This window comes from Marmota monax, unplaced genomic scaffold (assembly GCF_021218885.2).
Source record: "Marmota monax isolate L192 unplaced genomic scaffold, Marmota_monax_Labrador192_F-V1.1 WCK01_AAM20220418_F8-fsc00026, whole genome shotgun sequence".
In the NCBI taxonomy this organism is placed as follows: domain Eukaryota; kingdom Metazoa; phylum Chordata; class Mammalia; order Rodentia; family Sciuridae; genus Marmota; species Marmota monax.
In genome coordinates, this window is record NW_026693108.1 from 14,652,825 (window position 1) to 14,672,774 (window position 19,950).

Sequence of the window (19,950 nt, forward strand, 5' to 3'; positions counted from 1 at the left end):
GTGATGAATGGAAAATTATGTCATATAAGTACCATGGAATGCTGAGCAGTGAAAAGGAATAAACTAAGTGATGTATGCCAAAACTGGGATGATTCTCCAGAAAATTATGCTGAATAAAAAAAAAGTCAATTGCAAAAGGTTATATAACATTTTTGAAATGTCAAAATTTGAAAAATGAATAACAAATTAGTGGTTGCCAAGAATTATGGATAGGTACCCAGAAGAGCAACAGAGAGGATTCTGGTGGTAATAGAACTGTTTGGTACTGCTTACTCTGGTGGTGACCACAAAAAACAACATACGTGATAAAGTGTACAGGAGTGAATACACACACACACACACAGCAATGAATAATAAAACAGAGAGAATCTAAATAAATTGGTAGACTGTATGAATGTCAATGTCCTGGTTTTCATATTGTAATACAGTTTTACAACATATTGCCATTAGGGGAAACTGGGTAAAGAATACATGGGCTCTCTGTATTACTTCTTTGTATTAAATGTGAATCTACAAATACGTTAGTAAAATTTTCAAATAAAAATAAAAGATGATTCAGTACAGATGCACACTCTCACGGAAGAATCTCTACAGTAATAGCAAGGGTAGTTTTAAGAACACATTTGCAAGATGACAGCACCCAGCAATCCAAAAGTAGAAGGTAGAAAGTACTGCTTCTTATTTCTGAGAGGTTTTAATATAAATTGTAGAAAAGACATTAACACAAGCCAAGATTCCAAAATCTCACTTTTCTAAAAGGTTACAACCAATGCCCACTAACAATTACTTTGTGCTAAAACTTTATCCAAAATTATTGTGCTGCATCTAAAGGCTACTATAAAGTTGTGAATGGAAATAAATTCTAAGTTTTACATTTAAGCATTTGCAAGAAACAGAAACATTTTCTCACCATCTATCACTCATCCATTTGACACATTCACACAACATTGGCTCTGAATAAAGGCCTGGCCCAGGAAGAGTTAGTCCAGCACTATTGCCTCCCCACCAACCAATCTTCCACCTGCTCTCCTGAATTATTAATTTAAGAGCATCATCTTCCCAAGTAGGCAGAGAAAATAGATAAATACAAAATGACAGCCAATTTAATTGAGACTACGAAACAGCTTCTCGTTCAATACAATTAATATTTTTGGCGGGGGGGTTATCTACAGATGACTAAGTATTATGACAGGATTATGACAATGTTATAAACTTTAGTTTTGTTTTTGTAATAGTTATCAGAGTAAGCATTTCAATAAGCTGCAAAAAATGAAAATAACAAACAATGAGTTATATCTTCTAAGATCAGTCCAGAAACAAATCCACATTAATCAGAAATGTAGATCTTATGTCAAATACGGGCAACAGATTGGCTGATTCTCTCCTTCTAAATCATTTTTCAATATAAACCCCTTCACTGACATACAATCTATAAAACCCACCACCCCCCATCAACAAATCCAAAGCACTTGATGGCTGTGAATTAGCCATAATGGATGATTGCAAATTCTTTGTTAAAAATCTGTTTCCACCAAGCAAGGTGGTGCACGACTGTAATCCCAGAAGCTCCAGAAGCTGGGGCAGGAGGATCACAAGTTCGAAGACAGTCTTAGCAATTTAGTTAAGCCCTGAGCAACTCAGTGAGACACTGTCTCAAAATAAAAAATAAAAAGGGCTGGGAACTGGCTCAGTGGCTAAGCGCCCCGGTTCAATCCCTAGTTCCAAAAAAAAAAAAAAGTTCTGTTTCATGATTCCTCTCAAACAAATGAAGCACCCCTTAAATCACTCAGACTTTAAGAATACCTCAACATCCCATCTATTAATTCTTTATTTTATTACTTGTGCTTTAGGAATCTTGTGGAAGAAGTCTGTTCCTAAGTCAATATGATGGAGAATTGGGCCTAAATTTTCTTCTAGTAGGTACAGGGTTTCTGGTCTAATGCCTAGGTCCCTTATCCACTTTGAGTTGATTTTTGTGCAGAGTGAGAGACAGGGATTCAATTTCATTCTACTACATATGGATTTCCAGTTTCCCCAGCACCATTTGTTGAAGATGCTATCTTTTCTCCAATGTAGCCTTTGTCTAGTGTGAGATAACTGTAGTTATGTGGGTTTGTCTCTGTCTTCTATTCTGTACCATTGGTCTTCATGTCTATTTTGGTGCCAATACCATGCAATTTTTGTTACTGTGGCCCCATAGTATAATTTAAGGTCTCGTATTATGATACCCCTGCTTCACTTTTCTCTCTAAAGATTGCTTTGGCTCTTCTGGGACTCTTTTTTATCCAAATGCATTTTATGACTGCTTTTTCTGTTTCTATAAAGAATGTCATCATAATTTTAATAGAAATTGCATTAAATCTGTATAGTGCTTTTGGTGGTATGGCCATTTTGACAATATTAATTCTTCTTATCCAAGAACGTGGGAGATCTTTCCATCTTCTAAAGTCTTCTTCAATTTAGTTCTTTAGTGTTCTGTAATTTTCATTGTAGTGGTCTTTCACCTCTTTTGTTAGATTGAGTCCCAAGCATTTTATTTTTTGAGGCTATAGGACAGTTTTCCTAATTTGTTTCAGCTGATTCATCATTGATGACTAGGAATGTAATAGACTTATGCATGTTAATTTTATATCCTGTTACTGTCCTGAATTCATAAATGACTTCTAGAAGCTTTCTGGTGGAGTTTTTTTGTTTGTTTGTTTTTTGTGGGGGTCTTCTAAATATAGAATTATGTCATTGGCATATAGAAATACTTGGAGCTCTTCTTTAACTATCCACATCCCTTTAATTTGTGTCTTCCACCTAATTGCTTGGCTAGAGTTTCAAGGACTATGTTTAATCCAAGTGGTGAAAAAGGACATCCCTGTCTTGCTCCTGTTCTTAGAATGCTTTCAATTTTTCTTCATTTAGAATGATGTTGTTGGGGCTGGAGATGTGGCTCAACTGGTAGCACGCTCGCCTGGCATGCATGCAGCCAGGGTTCGATCCCCAGCACCACATACAAACAAAGATGTTGTGTCCGCCGAAAACTAGAATGATGTTGCCTTGGATTTAGCATATATAGCTTTTATATTGTTGAGGTGTGTTCCTACTATCCCAGTTTTTCTAGTGTTTTGAACATGAGGAGATGCTGTATTTGTCAAATGCTTTTTCTGCATCTGTTGAGATAATGTGATCTCTCTCTTTAAGTCTATTGATGTGAGGTATTACATTTATTGATTTCAAATGCTTTTTTTGCATCTATTGAGATAATGTGATTTCTCTCTAAGTCTATTTTGATGTGAGGTACTACATTTATTGATTTCCATATGCTGAACCAATCTTGCATTCCTGGGATTAATCCCAATTGATCATGGTGCAGTATCTCTTTAATATGTTTTTGTATGTGATTTGCCAGTATTTTAAGCTTCTTAACAACAAAGGAAAAAATCAAGAGCATGAAGAGAGAAAAATCATTGCCACCTGCACCTCAGATAGAGCTATATAAAGAACTCTAGGATATATAAAGAACTCAAAAAAATTTTTAACATACAAAAAAACAAATATCCTAATCAATAAATGGGCAAAGGAACTGAACAGGCACTTCACAGAAGAAATAAGAATGGTCAAAGAATATATAAAAATGTTCAACATCTCTAGCAATTAGAGAAATGCCAATTAAAACTACACTGAGATCCCATATCTCACTCCAGTCAGAATGGCAACCATCAAGAACACAAATAACAATAAATGTTATTGAAGACGTGGGGGAAAAGGTTCACTCATACATTGCTGGTGGGAATGCAGGAATGCAAATTGGTGCATCCACTATGGAAAGAAGTATGGGATTCCTCAGAAAACTTGGAATGGAACTACCATTTGATCCATTTATCCTACTCTTGTTATATACCCCAAAGACTTAAAATCAGTATACTACAGTGCCATAGCCACATTAATGTTTACAGCAGCTCAATTTACAATAGTTAAGCTATGGAACTAACTTAGATACCCTACAACAGATGAAGGGATTAAGAAAATGTGATATATATACATAATGGAAAATTACTCAGCCATAAAGAAGAATGGAAATTATGGTATTTGCTGGTAAATGGATGGAACTGGAGACTATCATGCTAAGTGAAATAAGCCAATCCCCAAAAACCAGAGCCAAATGTTCTCTCTGATATGCAGATGCACACACAATAAGTGGGGGAGAGGGAAGAATAGATTCATCCTTAACCCACTGGATTAGACAAAGGTAGGAAGAACATGGCGGGCCACCAGCAATGATGGCCATAGGAGACCCACTGACCTTCAGCAGAGGGAGCAGTGCTAGGGAGCAAGCTTGGCACCATGACCCAGAAGCCCACCTTTGGCAAGCCTCAAGTAGAACTACATGTCCACCTTGATGGGGCTGTCAAGCCTAAAACCATCTTATACTACAGCAGGAAGTAAGGGATTGCCCTCCCCAGCTAACAAAGCAGAGGAGCTACAGAACTTCATTAGCATCAATAAGCCACAGTCTCTAGCCAAGCTGGAGTATTACTTTTCTGCTATCACAGGCTTCAGAAAGGCCATAAAAAGAATCACCTACATGTTTGTGGAGATGAAGGCCAAAGAGGGCGTGGTGTATGAAGAGGTGCACTATAGCCCACACCTGGCTGGCCAACTCCAAAGTGGAACCGATCCCCTAGAACCAGACCAAAGGGGACTTCACCCCAGATGAGATAGTGGACATAGTAGACAAGGGCCTGAAGGAGGGGGAGCAAGCCTTTGGGGTCAAGGTGCAGTCCATCCTGTGCTGCATGTGCAGGTCCCTTGAAGTAGGGGAGCTGTGTAAGAAGTACCAGCAGCATACTGTGGTGGTCATCAACCTGGCTGGTGAAGAGATCAAAGGAAGCAGCTTCTTTCCAGGGCATGTGGAGGCCTACCAGTAGGTGGTAAAGAGCGGCATCCATCACACCGCCCATGCCAGGGAGGTAGGTTCTGCAGAGGTGGTGCAAGAGGTTGTGGAGACATTCAAGTCCAAGAAGCTGGGACGTGGGTACCATGCCCTGGAGGACAAGTAACTTTATAACAGGCTGTGGCAGGAAAACACTTTGAGGTCTGCCCTTGGTCTAGCTATCCCACAGGTGCCTGGAAGGCAAAAACCGAGCATGCAGTCATTGGGTTCAAGAATGACCAGGCCAATTACTCGCTCAACACAGATGACCTGCTCATCTTCAAGTCTACCCTGGACCCTGACTACCAGATGACGAAACAGAACATGGTCTTCATCAAGGAGGAATTTAAGTGAGTGAACATCAATGCAGCAAAGTCCAGCTTCCTCTAAGCAGATGAGAAGAAGGAGCTCCTTGACCAGCTCTACAGAGCCTATAAGATGCTTCTGGGCAGGACCCCTGATGATGGCAGGGCCATCTTCTGAGCCCTGTGGATGGAGTCTTCACAACTCTGGGATCAAGCTACACTCTAACCTGTATTCCTTCCAAGAAGACAAAGATTTTTAAAAGCTACTGATGCTCTCGAGACTACGTAAACACAGACCTTGGCATGGCCATCTCTCCTCTGTTTATGTGTCCTGGGCAGGGACCAGGGCTCTGGCCAATGCCATGGATGATTCTGAAACCCTCCCCCTACAGCAATACTTGCTGAAAATCTGGTGCTCAATAAAGCAGCTGGTGGCTGGTAAAAAAACTAAAAAGAAGGGAGGAGGGACGGGAATAGGAAAGACAGTAATGAATCAGGCATAACTTCCCTATGTACCTACTTGAATATATAACCAGTGAAACTCCAAATCATGTACAACTGCAAAAATGGGATCCTAATGTATCCATAATATGTCAAAATATACTCTATTATTATCTATATCTAAAAAGAATTTAAAAAAAGAATACCTCAGCAGAGATTTTTAGAGTCTCAGGATAAAACAGAGTAAGTTATCTGTACAAACTGAATTAGGATCATATATTGATTGTATGCGCTTTACTCTCCAACTGTTAATTAAGGTCATTCTTTGATGTCAGAAGCCTGTGATTCTTATATACATAAATCAGACAATTTTCCTTTTTAGCTATAGAATTACTACTAAATGTCTTAATACAAAGAAAAAAAAAAAGCCCAATATGTTCTCTCAAAATAACATATACATAGAGCCAGGTACAAATTAAACTTACCACTTTTTTAAAATCATCTTCTGCTTCATCAAGTTTTCCTTGTTTAAGTAATAAGTGACCTCTCTGTAATCTTGCCTAGGGAAAAGGAAAAAAAAAAAAGAGAATTGTCCCGAGTACTATTCATTTCTAAACTTTCTTTAAAATACAAAGAATAAAACTCAGTAAGATAATGATGTAAATAATACTCTTCCAACGCTCATTTGACTTGGCAACTAAAAATAATTCCTGGAATCAATGAATGTATAAAATTTTTGTGAAAGTGTCCCTCCTTAAAAATACTTTTTTCTCTCTGGGTGCAGTAACACACCTGTTGGGGTACTTGGGGTACCGAGACAGAAAGGACCACAAGTTCAAGGTCAATCTAGGCAACTTAGTGAGACCCTGTCTCAAAATAAAAAGGGCAGGAGATGTAACTCAGTGGTAGAGTACCCCTTGGTTCAATTCCTAGTACCACAAAAAATAATACATTTTGCTCTATCCAAGAAAACTGAAAACATATTTCCACACAAAAACTTGTACATGAATATTCATAGATGTAAACTGAAGTTTCCATCAGCTAATAAATCAATAATACATTTGATACATCCAAGCAACGAATTATTTATTATTCAGTCATAAAAAGGAATGCCTGGGCTGGCATATGGCTCAGTGGTAGCATGCTCATCTAGCAAGCGCAAGGCCCTGGGTTCGATCCTCAGCACCACATAAAAACAAATAAAGGTACTGTGTCCAACTACAACTAAAAAAAAAATATTAAAAAAAAAAAGGAATGCAGTGTTGATACATACTACAACATGAAAGAACTTTGAAAACACCCTCATTTTTATGAAATATCCCAAAATAGGCAAATCCATGATAAGCTGTTGCCAGGGACTAGGGTAGAAATGGGGAGTGATTGCAAATAGGTACAGAGTTTCTTTTGAGGGTGACAAAAGCATCCTGGAACTAGACAGTGATGATAATTACACAACTTTATGAACATACTAAGAACCACTGAATACTTTAAAACACTGACTTTGATGATATGTGATTTATATTCAATTTTTAAAAATACTTTCTGCCACTAATATGAAAGTTGTATTATTTGAGATTTTATCAAAGATCCAGAAATAGGTTTGCTTTATATTAACTCTCAATGCAAATATTTACTCTGCTATAACAAGAAGGACAGTGCCTCTCCTCTTTCATCTCTAATATTCCTCCTCTTCTAATGAGCATAATCTTATCTCTTCCAGTATCAACTCTCTGATGACCAATGTCTACCAGAAAACAGAAATCACCTTGATATTCCACTTATCAATTTTACAGTACATAAAATTTCCCTAATCCTCTGTCAAATACATCAATACATGTAAAAAGCAAAATTAAAGTTATTTCAACTAGCTAATAGCTAACACTAGGAAAATGAGCTACTTAATCTTTGTGAAACACTGTGCTTAGCTGTGTAGAGTTAAAAGATTCAATAAAAATTTGACACTTGAGAACTGCATCTTTTAAAAAATGAAAATATTTCAAACAATCACTTCATATATAATTGTTATCTCAAATCCTTTTTGAAGTATGGCAGGATATAAATACTAAATGGTCACCATATTAATTCTGAAACCATCTAATTGGTCATTGGTTCTGTCTGTTCTGCCTCGGAAAGCGCCAGCTTGGTTCCATCCAATGAGTTCCCTGTGCACACATCACGGCTCTTAAAGTGACATACCAATCTTCACAGAAGTTCTACACCTCGGAAGCCTGTGCCTTGGTTCCAGGGAGAGCCCTGCTAACTCCTCATGGTATCCTCACCAAAAACCACCACTTAACTGAACTTCCCTCTTTATTCTTTCTGCTACAGTCTTAACTGAAACTTGTCAGACAGATGACAGCCTCTTAATTCAGCTCCTTATTTCATGCCTTCCGCACATCTTCCCCTACTTTCCATCTCCACACAAATTTGTGTTTCTAAACCACAAAGCTAATATTATTGTCAGGCCTCTTCCTGAGGGACTGAACACAGAGGTGCTCTACCACTGAGCTCTATCCTCCAGTTCTTTTTATTTTATTTTTTATTTTAAGACAGGGTCTCACTGAGTAGGACAGGATGATCTCAAACTTGCAATCCTTTTGCCTCAGCCTCCTTAGTAGGGATTACAGGTGTGCACCACCACCATGCCCAGACAGACTTCGTTGTTTTTTGTGTTACTACTATACGTTTTATTTCTCCCTATGTTGCCCAGGCAGCCTTTCAATCTTGGGAATCACGAGAACCTCCTGCCTCAGACTCCCAAGTGGTCAGGACTAAAGGTACATGACACTACACCCAGAAATTCAAGGGACTTTGAATTTCTCTTTGTCCCCAGTAGTAGCTTTGATATGCTCTGGTTATGCCTAGCTTTCCAATTCTCACAATAAGAAACAATGACAAGAGGCTAGGGTTGTGGCTGTGTGGTAGAGCACTTGCCTACCATGTATGAGACACTGGGTTCAAACCTCAGCACCACATAAAAATAAATAAGTATTGTTTCCATCTATAACTTAAAAAAAAAAAAAGACCTCTTCCAAGTTCCTTAAGCTCCCCTTTAAACAAAGTGTAGATACACTTACTGCAGTGAAATCCATCTTCAATTCAATCACTTTAGTTAAATCAGGAAGTGCTGCTTTCGATTTTCCCATAGCTAGAAAGACTGTAGCTCTTCGATAGTATGCAATATAGTTATCAGGATCACCATCTGAAAATTAAAATAATATCATTAACTCTATTCAAAAAAATTAAATCACCTGAACAGTATTAGAGTTTATAATGCTATTAAGAAAGGCATTAAAAAAATAATTTCTTCATCAAAAATGAGTCATGAAGGGGCTGAGGTTATAGCTTAGTAATAGAGCACATTCAAGGCCCTGGATTCCATCCCCAACGCCAACCTCCACCCAAGAGGAAAAAAAAAAAAAAAAAAACCTGCAAGTTCCACCCCTCAAAGACTTATCATCTAGGAAATAGTATATTAGGGGAATGTATGTGGCAGGATAGTACATGATCATTTAAAATTATGGTTCTGAATAGTCGTCGATGGCACTGAAAACTATGTGAAGTACTGCCAAGGAAAGGTGGGACAAGATGAGAGAATAACCTATAAACAAAACCAAACATGAAAGGAGACATGTAAATGGCCAGTATGCACAGGAAAAGATGCTCACTACCACCAACCATTAGAGAAATGCAAATTAAAACCATATTGAGATACTACTTTACAACCATTAGATGCCTGTTATTAAAAAAAGAAGAAGATATAAATAATAGTTGAAAGCAGGACTCAAATATATATTTGTTCCTCTGTATTCACAGCAGTATTATTACAATAGCCCAAAACTGGAAACAACCCAAATGTCCATCAATGGATGAATAAACAAAATGTGGTATATACATACAATGGAATATTATTCAGTCTTACAGAGAAATGAAATTCTGATTTATGCTAAAACATGAATGAACTTTGAAAACATTATGCTAAGTGAAGTAAGCCAAGACAAAAAAGGTAAAATGTTTTATGATTCCACTTATGTGTGAGACTTACATTACTCAGATTCATAGAAAGTAGAATGATAGTTGACAGAGAATGGTGGAGAGGTCAGAAATGGGAAATTACTATTTAATAGGTACAGAATTTTAGTTTAGGATGACAAATCCTGGAGATGGATGGTGATAGTTGTGCAACAATGTGAACACACAATGCCACTGACGTACACAATCAAAAATCACAAAATGGTAAATCTTGTTACATATATTTCACGACAGAATAAAAAAGTAAAATAGTCTTTTTTGAAAAAAAGAATTTAGGCATATCAACAATGAAAATGGATTTTCCTTAAATCTACAAACAAATTTCATATATGACCCCAGCTAAGTGTCCCTGAAATTTCTTTCCTGATCAATTTCCCTTGAAAGACTTAGAAAGAAGAGCAAAACCAGCAGCCTGTGTATACAGTATTTCTTATAACATAAGAAATTAGCTTGAGGAAAGCAAAACAAACAAAGTTACCATGCTTAGAACATGCTTGATATAGAATATTTTCAATTCAGTTTATATTTTATTTGGAATGTGCAATAAATTAAAATTTCACAGATCTGGTCAGCATAACTGGCCATAGTTGCACCTGAGAGCTACATGTCAATATCTTGGCAGCTATCTAGGCAGAGGTACCAGGTTTTCTTCTACTATCCATATATTCCAAAATGTTTCACAATAAACACAGGTTACTTTTATATTCATTAACTATTAAAAAACTCAGAGGCATTATAATAAAAAATAAACCATTAATATACTATTACAAGCCAAATTCTATTACATACTAATAGCAATTTCCTAGTCACAGAAGTTAAAAGAAATAAAGTATATCACCATATTCAGAAGTTGAAAACTATAAACATTTTAGTGAATGTATAACTATCTCAGTGAGTGCATAAACATTCAATGAACTTTTTTGTAATCAAGCAATGCACTAATACATGGATGATATCACAAATAACTTATATTTTCAAAGCTCTGAAAAAGTTATTGGCTGATAAACACACACAAACACCTCAGAAGAGATCCAAAAGGCCAATATATATTCAGTATGTTTTAATATACTGAATATTCCCATCATATAAAGTTTAAACTTTATTTCCTATATTATGAATAATCCATGTTTTACATAAAATGATAAATGTTCTTGAACTGGTGTAGTTCCTCAGAGATTATACTGAATCACTGCTATTTGCCAAATAATAATGAAATAACACTGCTACTCAAATCTGGAATGTACTAACAGTATTTCAAATCCTCCTTTTTACTCAATTTCACCAATCAATTACCACCTTTACTGTTTACATCTTTCAGTGAGTGATATTTTACCAAGTATTTTGGAGAAGAGTCATCTCAAGGTCTTATATTGCATTTGTAAACCAAAAATAGTCACCTGGAATTACTTTAACAATATTCCATAGCCCCTGACATTTCTGCTAAATGTGAGACTTCAAAAGCATACTTTGAATTACACAAAGGGGAATAAAGGTAAGGCAGAGGGAATGAGAATAGGAAAGATAGTAGAATGAATCAGACATTATTACTTTCCTATGTGCAATTTTGAATACATGACCAATGTAATTCCACATCATGTACAACCAGAAGAATGGGAAATTATACTGTTTATATGTACACTATGTCAAAATACATTCTACTGTTATTTATAACTAATAAGAACAAATAAAAATAAAATTTTAAAAAGCAGATCATAAAGTACATAATAGGTATTAAGTATAAATTTCTGCAAATATTCTAATAGCAATAGTTGTGTATTTTAAGAAATGCTTTTTTGAAGACAATAACTGAAAATAATTTCTATTACCATACTGCAGCTCTGATGACAGTGAATCACAAGAAAAAGTGCAGACTTAGTAGTGATGTGGTCATACAGTAAATGGCCCTTAGAGAAAAGTAACTTGTGTAAATTGTTATGCCAAGTAACTACTACCTATCAAGATAAGTTAATCCCTGAAATACAAAATTCCTAGTGGAAACTCCACATAGTTAAGAAAACTCTTAGGTACACATCAAACTCATATATAGAAAAGCCAATCTCTAGAGACAAAAAAAAAAAAATTAGATTTATTACTATATATTTTATATGTATGGTTATATCTTACTTCCAAAAAAACTTTATATTCATTATTCTCAACTAATCTTCACATAAATTCCTTTGGGTGGCACACTGAAAACCATTAGGAATCTGCAGCTAATTTATTTAGATCTAGACTGTCTTACACAATTGGACCAAGGTCACAGCATTATCAAATGATAAAGAAAAATATTAAAATGTATGTTTCCTATTATTCCAGAGAGCTAATTACATAAATAAAAATATAAGCTGAAGAAAATTATTGCCAGACCAATCCCTACCTGCTTTTTGTTTTTATAGTAAAATAACAATGAAATCATAATTCTCTGGAAGCACAAGTGTAACTTATGAAAAATAAACTACCTCCTTACCTGTTGAGTAGTTGACTAGTCTCTCTTAAACTATCACAAATCAAGATGAAATGTACGAGTAAATAAAAAAGGGATCTAAGGAAAGTCAATATCAAAAAGTCCTCACATAAAAGTTTAGGCAGTGACTCATAAGAAAACCCTTCAAGCCCTCACTTTTAACCTATTTATTGTCATCTCATTCTCAGTCCTAACAGATTAAAAGCTGCAATGACATCTGATGCTACAGACAGACACAAGTAAGCACAAAGAAGTAACAGCATCAAGAGTGGTTGGAATTTGACCAATACTGAAGAGTCAATGAACCACAGAATCTTCCAAGGGCATCAACGTAATTACCATACTGATAGCCCAAGACATCAAGAAAATTAAACTGTATTAGGTGAAGTCTGTGTAAGAAATCAGAAAACTATTTAATACATTAAGTATTCTGTCAAAATGTTGAGTTATTCTTGCTACTTATAGTAAATCTCATTACCTCTTATGTTGGATACATATGCGTTCAAGATTTATTAATCTATTTCATCCAGATTCCTGCAAATATCTTTAATGTTTTCTTTAACATGAAACAATCCTTATTTGAAATTTTATCCATAAAAAGAGCTACTAATTAGAATTCACTAAAACAGCCACTGAGTGATTTGGTTTATAATACAAACCTACTGCAGCATGAAATTGAGATAAAGCATCAGCTAGCTGTCCAGCTGCAAGTAATTTCTTGCCCAATTCAAGATGTTTCTCAACATCTGCATTTACTCCACATTCAGCACCTAAAAATAAATAAATAATCAGTTAATTTTCCATGATCCAAATTTAATTCTCAAAAACAAAACTTAGTTATCTGGCTCAGTCATCTACTGTTATGAGAAAAGCCACAGAAGCTAAAAATCCTAGAGAAAGTAACCATTAAACTCAAACAGCCCTTCATTTTATAAAAGAAGCCCCAAAATTTACCCATATCAACCTAACCAGTCAAAAGATTATAGCCAGTATACAAACTAAAATAATTGCCTAACACCCATAATGAAAATATTTCAAATAAAATTAAAACTACTTTGTTAAGCTAGAATCTCATCTTAATATTCAAATTACTGTGCATCTATAATGCACCAAACACTGTTCTAAGTACTTGGGATAAGTGTACCTGACTTTATGGTGGGAGGAGATGGACAATAATTAGTAAGTAAATAATGTTAGGTAAAAAGTACTTTGGAGGGCTGGAGGTATAGTTCAGTTGGTAGAATGCTTGCCTCACATGCATAAGGCTCTGGGTTCAATCCCCAGCACCACACACACACACACACACACAAAAAAAAAAAACTATGGAAAAAGTCAAGTGATCTGAGAGGAATGAGAGTATAGGGTGATGGGGCCAGACAGAGTAAATAAGGGGGTTAAGAGCAGGCATCCTTGAGAAGCTGACATCAAAGTGACTTAAAGAAAGTGAGGAATTCATCATGCAGGGATCTAGGAAAAAAGCTTTCCAAGAAGAACCAGCTAGTGTAAGGGCCCTAAGCCAGGAGAGCACGGACATGTTCCAGAAACAGCAAGGAGGCCTGGACAACTGCAGCAGAGCCAACAGAGAGTGATATGAGGTCACAGAAATAGCGGGATGATTATGTAGAGTTTGGGATTTTTCTCTTGGTGAAAAAAAAAACGGGGGGAGGGGGTACTACTGAAGCATCTTGAATAGAATACATGATCTGACTGACCAGGCCAATTATCACAAATTTCCTCTCAACTCTGAATTCCTCCTTCAGCAGCTACACTAAATTAATGGACTGGAGTTTTTAAGCATTTCTTGTTTTACACTGAGCACAATGTTATGTTCCGTCAGTAAAGGGCACTGAAGAGAACTGCAGGAAGGACACTTCCTGGTTCTGCTCGCTGCATTTTATTTTTTTCTGGCTCCTGCTAACATGGTCTGTTATGCCACTTCTACTACATGGTATGTATGGGGAGGACATCCAGTGGTGCTCTGCCCTAGCCAGAGGCCATGTGTCCAGAGGCCCAACCCCAGGAACCTGTCAGCCTTGGCCCAGGCACCTCATAACAAGGACACTGTACATTCTAGCTACACATACCCACAGCAGCTCCCAATCACCTCTACAAATAAACCAACCAGCTTTGGCTCACCTATACCTGACAGGGTTGTTTCCTATCTGCCCAGCTACTATGGCAACAACTCAGCCAATTTCACCATTAACAAACTCAGGCTACTACTATACCTTATCCAATGAGGCCTGAATCCCAGCCTTGAGAAAGGGGCCTCTATTCCAAGTTGGCTCTTCCTTGGGTCTGTCAGCTCTGGAATATCTTTTAGCATTCTCTTTGCATCCTGTGTTACTCTCCTATCATATCTTTTTTTTTTTTTTTTTTTTTTTTTTTTTAGAGCAGCACATTTTTTTTTAATATTTATTTTATTTTTTTAGTTTTCAGTGGACACAACATCTTTGTTTGTATGTGGTGCTGAGGATCGAACCCGGGCCGCACGCATGCCAGGCGAGCGTGCTACCGCTTGAGCCACATCCCCAGCCCTCCTATCATATCTTAATAATTTTTTTTACAGTAAGTCTTCCCTTTCATATTATTGTGTGCTTTGGCTCCTGAATGGACCCAAACTAATACAAAGTTGGTATTGGAATTCCCAGGAGACAGACCCACAAAAGGCGATTTGAGGATTGAGTTGGCAGTACCCTTGGAACTTGAGTTAGTTCTGAGCTCCTTGAGAATGGAAAAGGAGATGTTGGTAATCCATTGTAAGTACTAGAATCACAATTAGGTCACCACTTATGGTTGATCATAACAAAGTGCTGAGACAGATGTCTTAGAAGGCCAAGTACCTGCCATACCTAACCATATGGCAAAAATGGTGAAAATAAAGACTGCAATGTGAGGTTGATTCTTCTGAATACTTTACTAAAACAGAGAAAAATAACAAATCTCAAGTCCTTATAAGCCTCTCTTCCTTGTCTGAGGAGACTAGCCTTTCAAACTACTATTTCAAAAACCATAAGACAATCTTATAGGGAAGAAGGCTGAAAAGGGGGACACATTATTCTCAAAACTGACCATAACTACTCCTATTATCTATAATTAGAGTCAAATCTCAGCAGGCTCTTGAGAGACAGATATATGCTATGATCCAAAGGACATAGCAAAAGCCTTTGCTGATAAACAAGTAGAACCCTACAGAACATGTATGAGAATGGATTCTAAAGGTGCTAGACCAAGAAAAGTGAAATGAAACACAATACTAGGTCTAACTCACTGATCAGTGCACACTTACTAGAGCAGAGATCAGAAACTGTTTTTGTGAATAAAATTTTACTAGAACACAGTCATATCTAATAATGAATGGGCCATATTAGCTGCTTTTATGCCACAACAACAAAGTTAGGTAGTTGTGACAAAACCCACGTGGCCTGTAAAACCTAAAATATTTATGATCTGATCCTATACTCAAGATCCTATATGGAATGTGTTAACTCATGCAGCTAGAGTTGGCTCTAGTCATTTACTTGGTCAGCTGACAGAAATTTGGATTAATAATGGTTTACATTTAATAAGGCAGAGATTCCAGAGTTTGCCTATCAAGATAAGAGGAAGGATCCAACTGCTGAGAAAGATAGGAATGTTGGACTAGATTTATCATTTGTCACCTACACACCAACCTCTGACCTTTGTTCCATGAAACAATCCAGAAGACACTCTCTTTATTAAAACACTGAAAAACATATTGCTGAGAGACCATCTGCAACCTTTTTTTTTTAAGAGAGAGAGAGAGGAGAGAGAATTTTAATATTTATTTTTCAGTTTTTGGTGGACACAACATCGTTGTTTGTATGTGGTGATGAGGATGGAACCTGGGCCGCACCCATGCCAGCCAAGCGCGCTACCGCTTGAGCCACATCCCCAGCCCCCATCTGCAACCTTTTCAAAGCTCTATGGTTACTCCCATATATAACAGCTATGACTATGAAGGGATGCCACCACTGAGATGGGCTTCCTGATTTCAGTGGGATGATGGGATCCTGGAGTAGTAGAAGCTGAAGTACCAGTACTTATCAGACACTAAGTGGACACATCAACTATAAAAGGCATCAGGTAGATAAAATGACATGGTCTATGCATATCACTCAACTTATACAAAGGACCCATGAATAAAATGGCCTTGGTGACAAAGATGGAAGCTTTGAATGGGTTCAAACCCATAAATTAGTCCTGACCAAAGCTGACCTTATTAAAGTTACTACTGGTATGTAATCTGCCAACACCAGAGCACAACATTGGGTTCCCAATATGGCATCTCTGGTAGAGAGAGGGGAACATCCAGGGCAAGGGCAGACTTATTTTACCTAGTTCTCTTCCATAATAGATTTCCTTCTCATATTTTCGATATGAATTTGCCTAAAATGCTTCTGCCAGCACACCATTCATAGACACCACATGCATTATCCACCATCACAGTATTTCACACAGCACTATCTCATCAAAGAGCACATTTCACACCAAAGGAGGTATGCAGTGTGCACATTACACATATGTGGCAAAACCAAGGGATTAACTGCTTTTACCACATACACACATTTCCTACGAATTGGAAGGTGAGACTGCCGCCTGGACATTTTGTATTCCTAGTGCCACTGAAACCAACAGGCAAAAAACTGCCCAATTCAACTGGTTTGAAAAATTGGTCCAGTTACCAAGGGAAAATGAGGTTGCTGGTAAACAGTGGAGGGAAAGCAGGCTAAGAGGAACTCAAGAGATCCTTCAGGGCACATCTTAGTACTTGCATGCCCAATACTAACGGTCAATTTGAAAAAATACAGGAACCAAAAATCAGGCAGAACAATTAAGACTAAGACTCTTCAGTTAGGAAAGTTTGTGAGTTAGAAGAGCCAGAGAAGCAGAGATTCTAGCTAAAGGCAAGAGAAGTACAGAACAGATAGTTCACGAAGGAAATCACAAATATCAATAGACTTTGTGACCACTTACAGACACAAAGACTATAGTAGCTTTGCATATTTTCTCTTTGCTTGTTATACACGTGTGTTTACTTGCATAATCATCCCTCAACATTCAAAAGGAATTGGTTCCTAGACAACGACAACAACACCACCACCACCACCTCTGTATATACCAAAATCCACACATATCTTAGTCCCTTATATAAAATAATATGGTAATTGCATATAACTTAAAAATATCCTCTGGTATATTTTAAATCCTCTTTAGATCTGTAATTATAGAGCTTTACATCTATAATTCCTAATACAAAGTAAATGTTGTTAGTTGCTATACTTTTTCATTTAGAGAATGATGACAAGGAAAAAAGTCTATAAATCTTTGGAAGAGATGCTAAGTTTTTTCCTAAATGTTTTATATTTATGGTTGGCAGAAACCACAGACACAGAGCCCATAATATATTAACTATATACATACAGGCAGCCCTCATAATTCAGATTCTATTTTAATTCACCCACTTAATAAAATTCATTTGTACTCAAAGCACCTTTACAACCTTTTGGGAACAGGTGCACATGCAGGCAGTAAAAATCTTGAGCCAGCTGTTCCCAGTTAAAGTCAAACAAGCAACACTGCCTTGTTTCAGCTTTCCTATTATAAATAAAGGTCCTTTCCTTAGTGCAATTAGTGTCATTTTTTTGTGTTCATCTTGGTAATTTCATCACTTTTAAAAGGCTCCTAAGCATAGTACTGAAGATCAATGTTAATGATTCAACTCTATATCTTAAATAAGAGTTATTTTAACAGAAACACACAGAAAACAAGGTTGTCTTAATCTGTTGACAAAAATGTTGTGACCTGAGGCTTGCAATAACTTAACAATTTTATTTTCCCCTAAAAGTAATGCTTAGTTCAACACTTGTTCATTCAATGTTTGCAATGATTTCACAAATAATTTCCTACCAAGGCATATTATAATGAAAATGCCTAGCATACAGAATAAGGAGAGAATTTTTTTAAAAGAGTGAGAGAGAATTTTTTTAATATTTATTTTTTAGTTTTCGGTGGACACAACATCTTTATTTTATTTTATTTTGTTATGTGGTGCTGAGGATCGAACCCAGCGCCCCGCACATGCCAGGCAAGCACGTTACTGCTTGAACCATATCCCCAGCCCAGGAGAGAATTTTTAAAAGCCATGAGAGAAAGGAATCAGATTACATATAGGGGAAAAAATTGGGTTATCTGCAGATTTTTCAACCCAGACCCTGAAAGCTAGAAGATCCTAGAACAACATATATCAAGCTATGAAAGAAAATGGATGCCAACCAAGAATCTTATATCCAGCAAAATTAAGGTTTAGACTTGATGATGAAATAAAAACTTTCCATGATAAATAAAAGTTAAAAGAATTTACAACTAGAAAGCCTGCACTACAGAACATCCTCGGCAAAATATTCCATGAAGAGGAAATGAAAAACAACAATGAAAATCAGAAGAAGGTACTACACTAAAGTAAAAATTAATCAAAGGAGAAAGCAAGTCAAGTTGAATACCAAAAATAAACAAAAATGGCTGGGAATACAAATCATGTCTCAATAATAGCCCTGAATGTTAATGGCCTAAACTCACCAATCAAAAAACATAGACTAGCAAATTGATTTAAAACAAAAATCCCAACAATATACTGTCTCCAAGAGACTCATCTCATAGAAAAGACATCCACAGATTGAAAGTGAAAGATTGGGAAAAATCATACCACTTACATGGACTGTGGAAGCAAGCATGGGTTTCCATCCTCATAGCAAATGAAGTAGACTTCAAACTAAAGTTAATCAAAAGGGATAAAGAAGGACACTACATACTGCTCAAGGGAACCATATACATCAACAAGACATAACAATTTTAAATATATATGCCCCCCAAAATGGAGCATCTAAGGTCATCAAACAAACTCTTCTCAAGTTCAAGAGTCAGATAGACCACAATAAAATAATTCTGGGTGACTTTAAAACACCTCTTTCACCACTGGATAGATCTTCTAAACAAAAGCTAAACAAAGAAGCTCAATAATACAATCAATTACAGACTTAACAGACATATATAGAATATTTCATCCTTCAAGGAGAGAATACACTTTCTTCTCAGCAACACATGGCTCCATCTCTAAAACAGACCATATATTGTGCCACAAAGCAACTCTTAGCAAATATAAAAAAGTAGAGATACTACCCTGCATTCTATCAGATCATAATGGAATGATATTAGAAATCAATGATAAAATAAAAAATAAAAGCTACTCCAACACCTGGAGACTAAATAATATGCTATTGAATGAACAATGGGTTGCAAAAGACATCAAGGAGATTTTAAAAAATCTTAGAGGTAAATGAGAACACTGATACTGAATATTGAAATCTCTGGGACACAATGAAGGCAGTCTAAGAGGAAAGTTCATTGCATGGAGTTCATTCCTTAAAAGAAGAAAAAGTCAACAAATAAATGACCTAACATTACATCTCAAAGCCCTAGAAAAAGAAGAACAAATCAACACCAAAATCAGAAACAGGAAATAATTAAAATCAGAGCTGAAATCAATGAAATTGAAACAAACAACAACAACAACAAAAAAAAAACAATTGATAAACCCTTAGCCACACTAACAAAGAGAAGGAGAGAGAAAAAACTCAAATTACTAACATACATGATGAAAAAGGAAATATCACAACAGACACTACAAAAATACAGAAGATAATTAGAAATTAATTTGGAAATTTGTACTTTAAGAAAATAGAAAATATTGAAAGCATCAACAAACT

General features: G+C 36.4%; 1 protein-coding gene and 1 pseudogene across 2 annotated transcripts in view; one reads left to right on the plus strand and one right to left on the minus strand.

Moving 5' to 3' along the window:
• The window catches only part of Dnajc3 (DnaJ heat shock protein family (Hsp40) member C3), a 61,978-nt gene that overhangs the window by 20,105 nt on the left and 21,923 nt on the right, over nt 1–19,950 (minus strand). The window contains exons 2-4 of one of the 2 annotated variants that reach the window (XM_046454789.2): nt 12,823–12,933; nt 8,745–8,869; nt 6,153–6,227 (exon numbers count right to left, since the gene is read on the minus strand). In XM_046454789.2, the coding sequence (XP_046310745.1) occupies nt 6,153–6,227; nt 8,745–8,869; nt 12,823–12,933 (311 nt within the window). Of the gene's footprint in view, nt 1–6,152; nt 6,228–8,744; nt 8,870–12,822; nt 12,934–19,950 lie in introns of those variants that run through there. The other variant, XM_046454790.2, reaches the window with a different exon arrangement.
• Nucleotides 3,789–6,651, plus strand: LOC124099746 (adenosine deaminase-like; annotated as a pseudogene).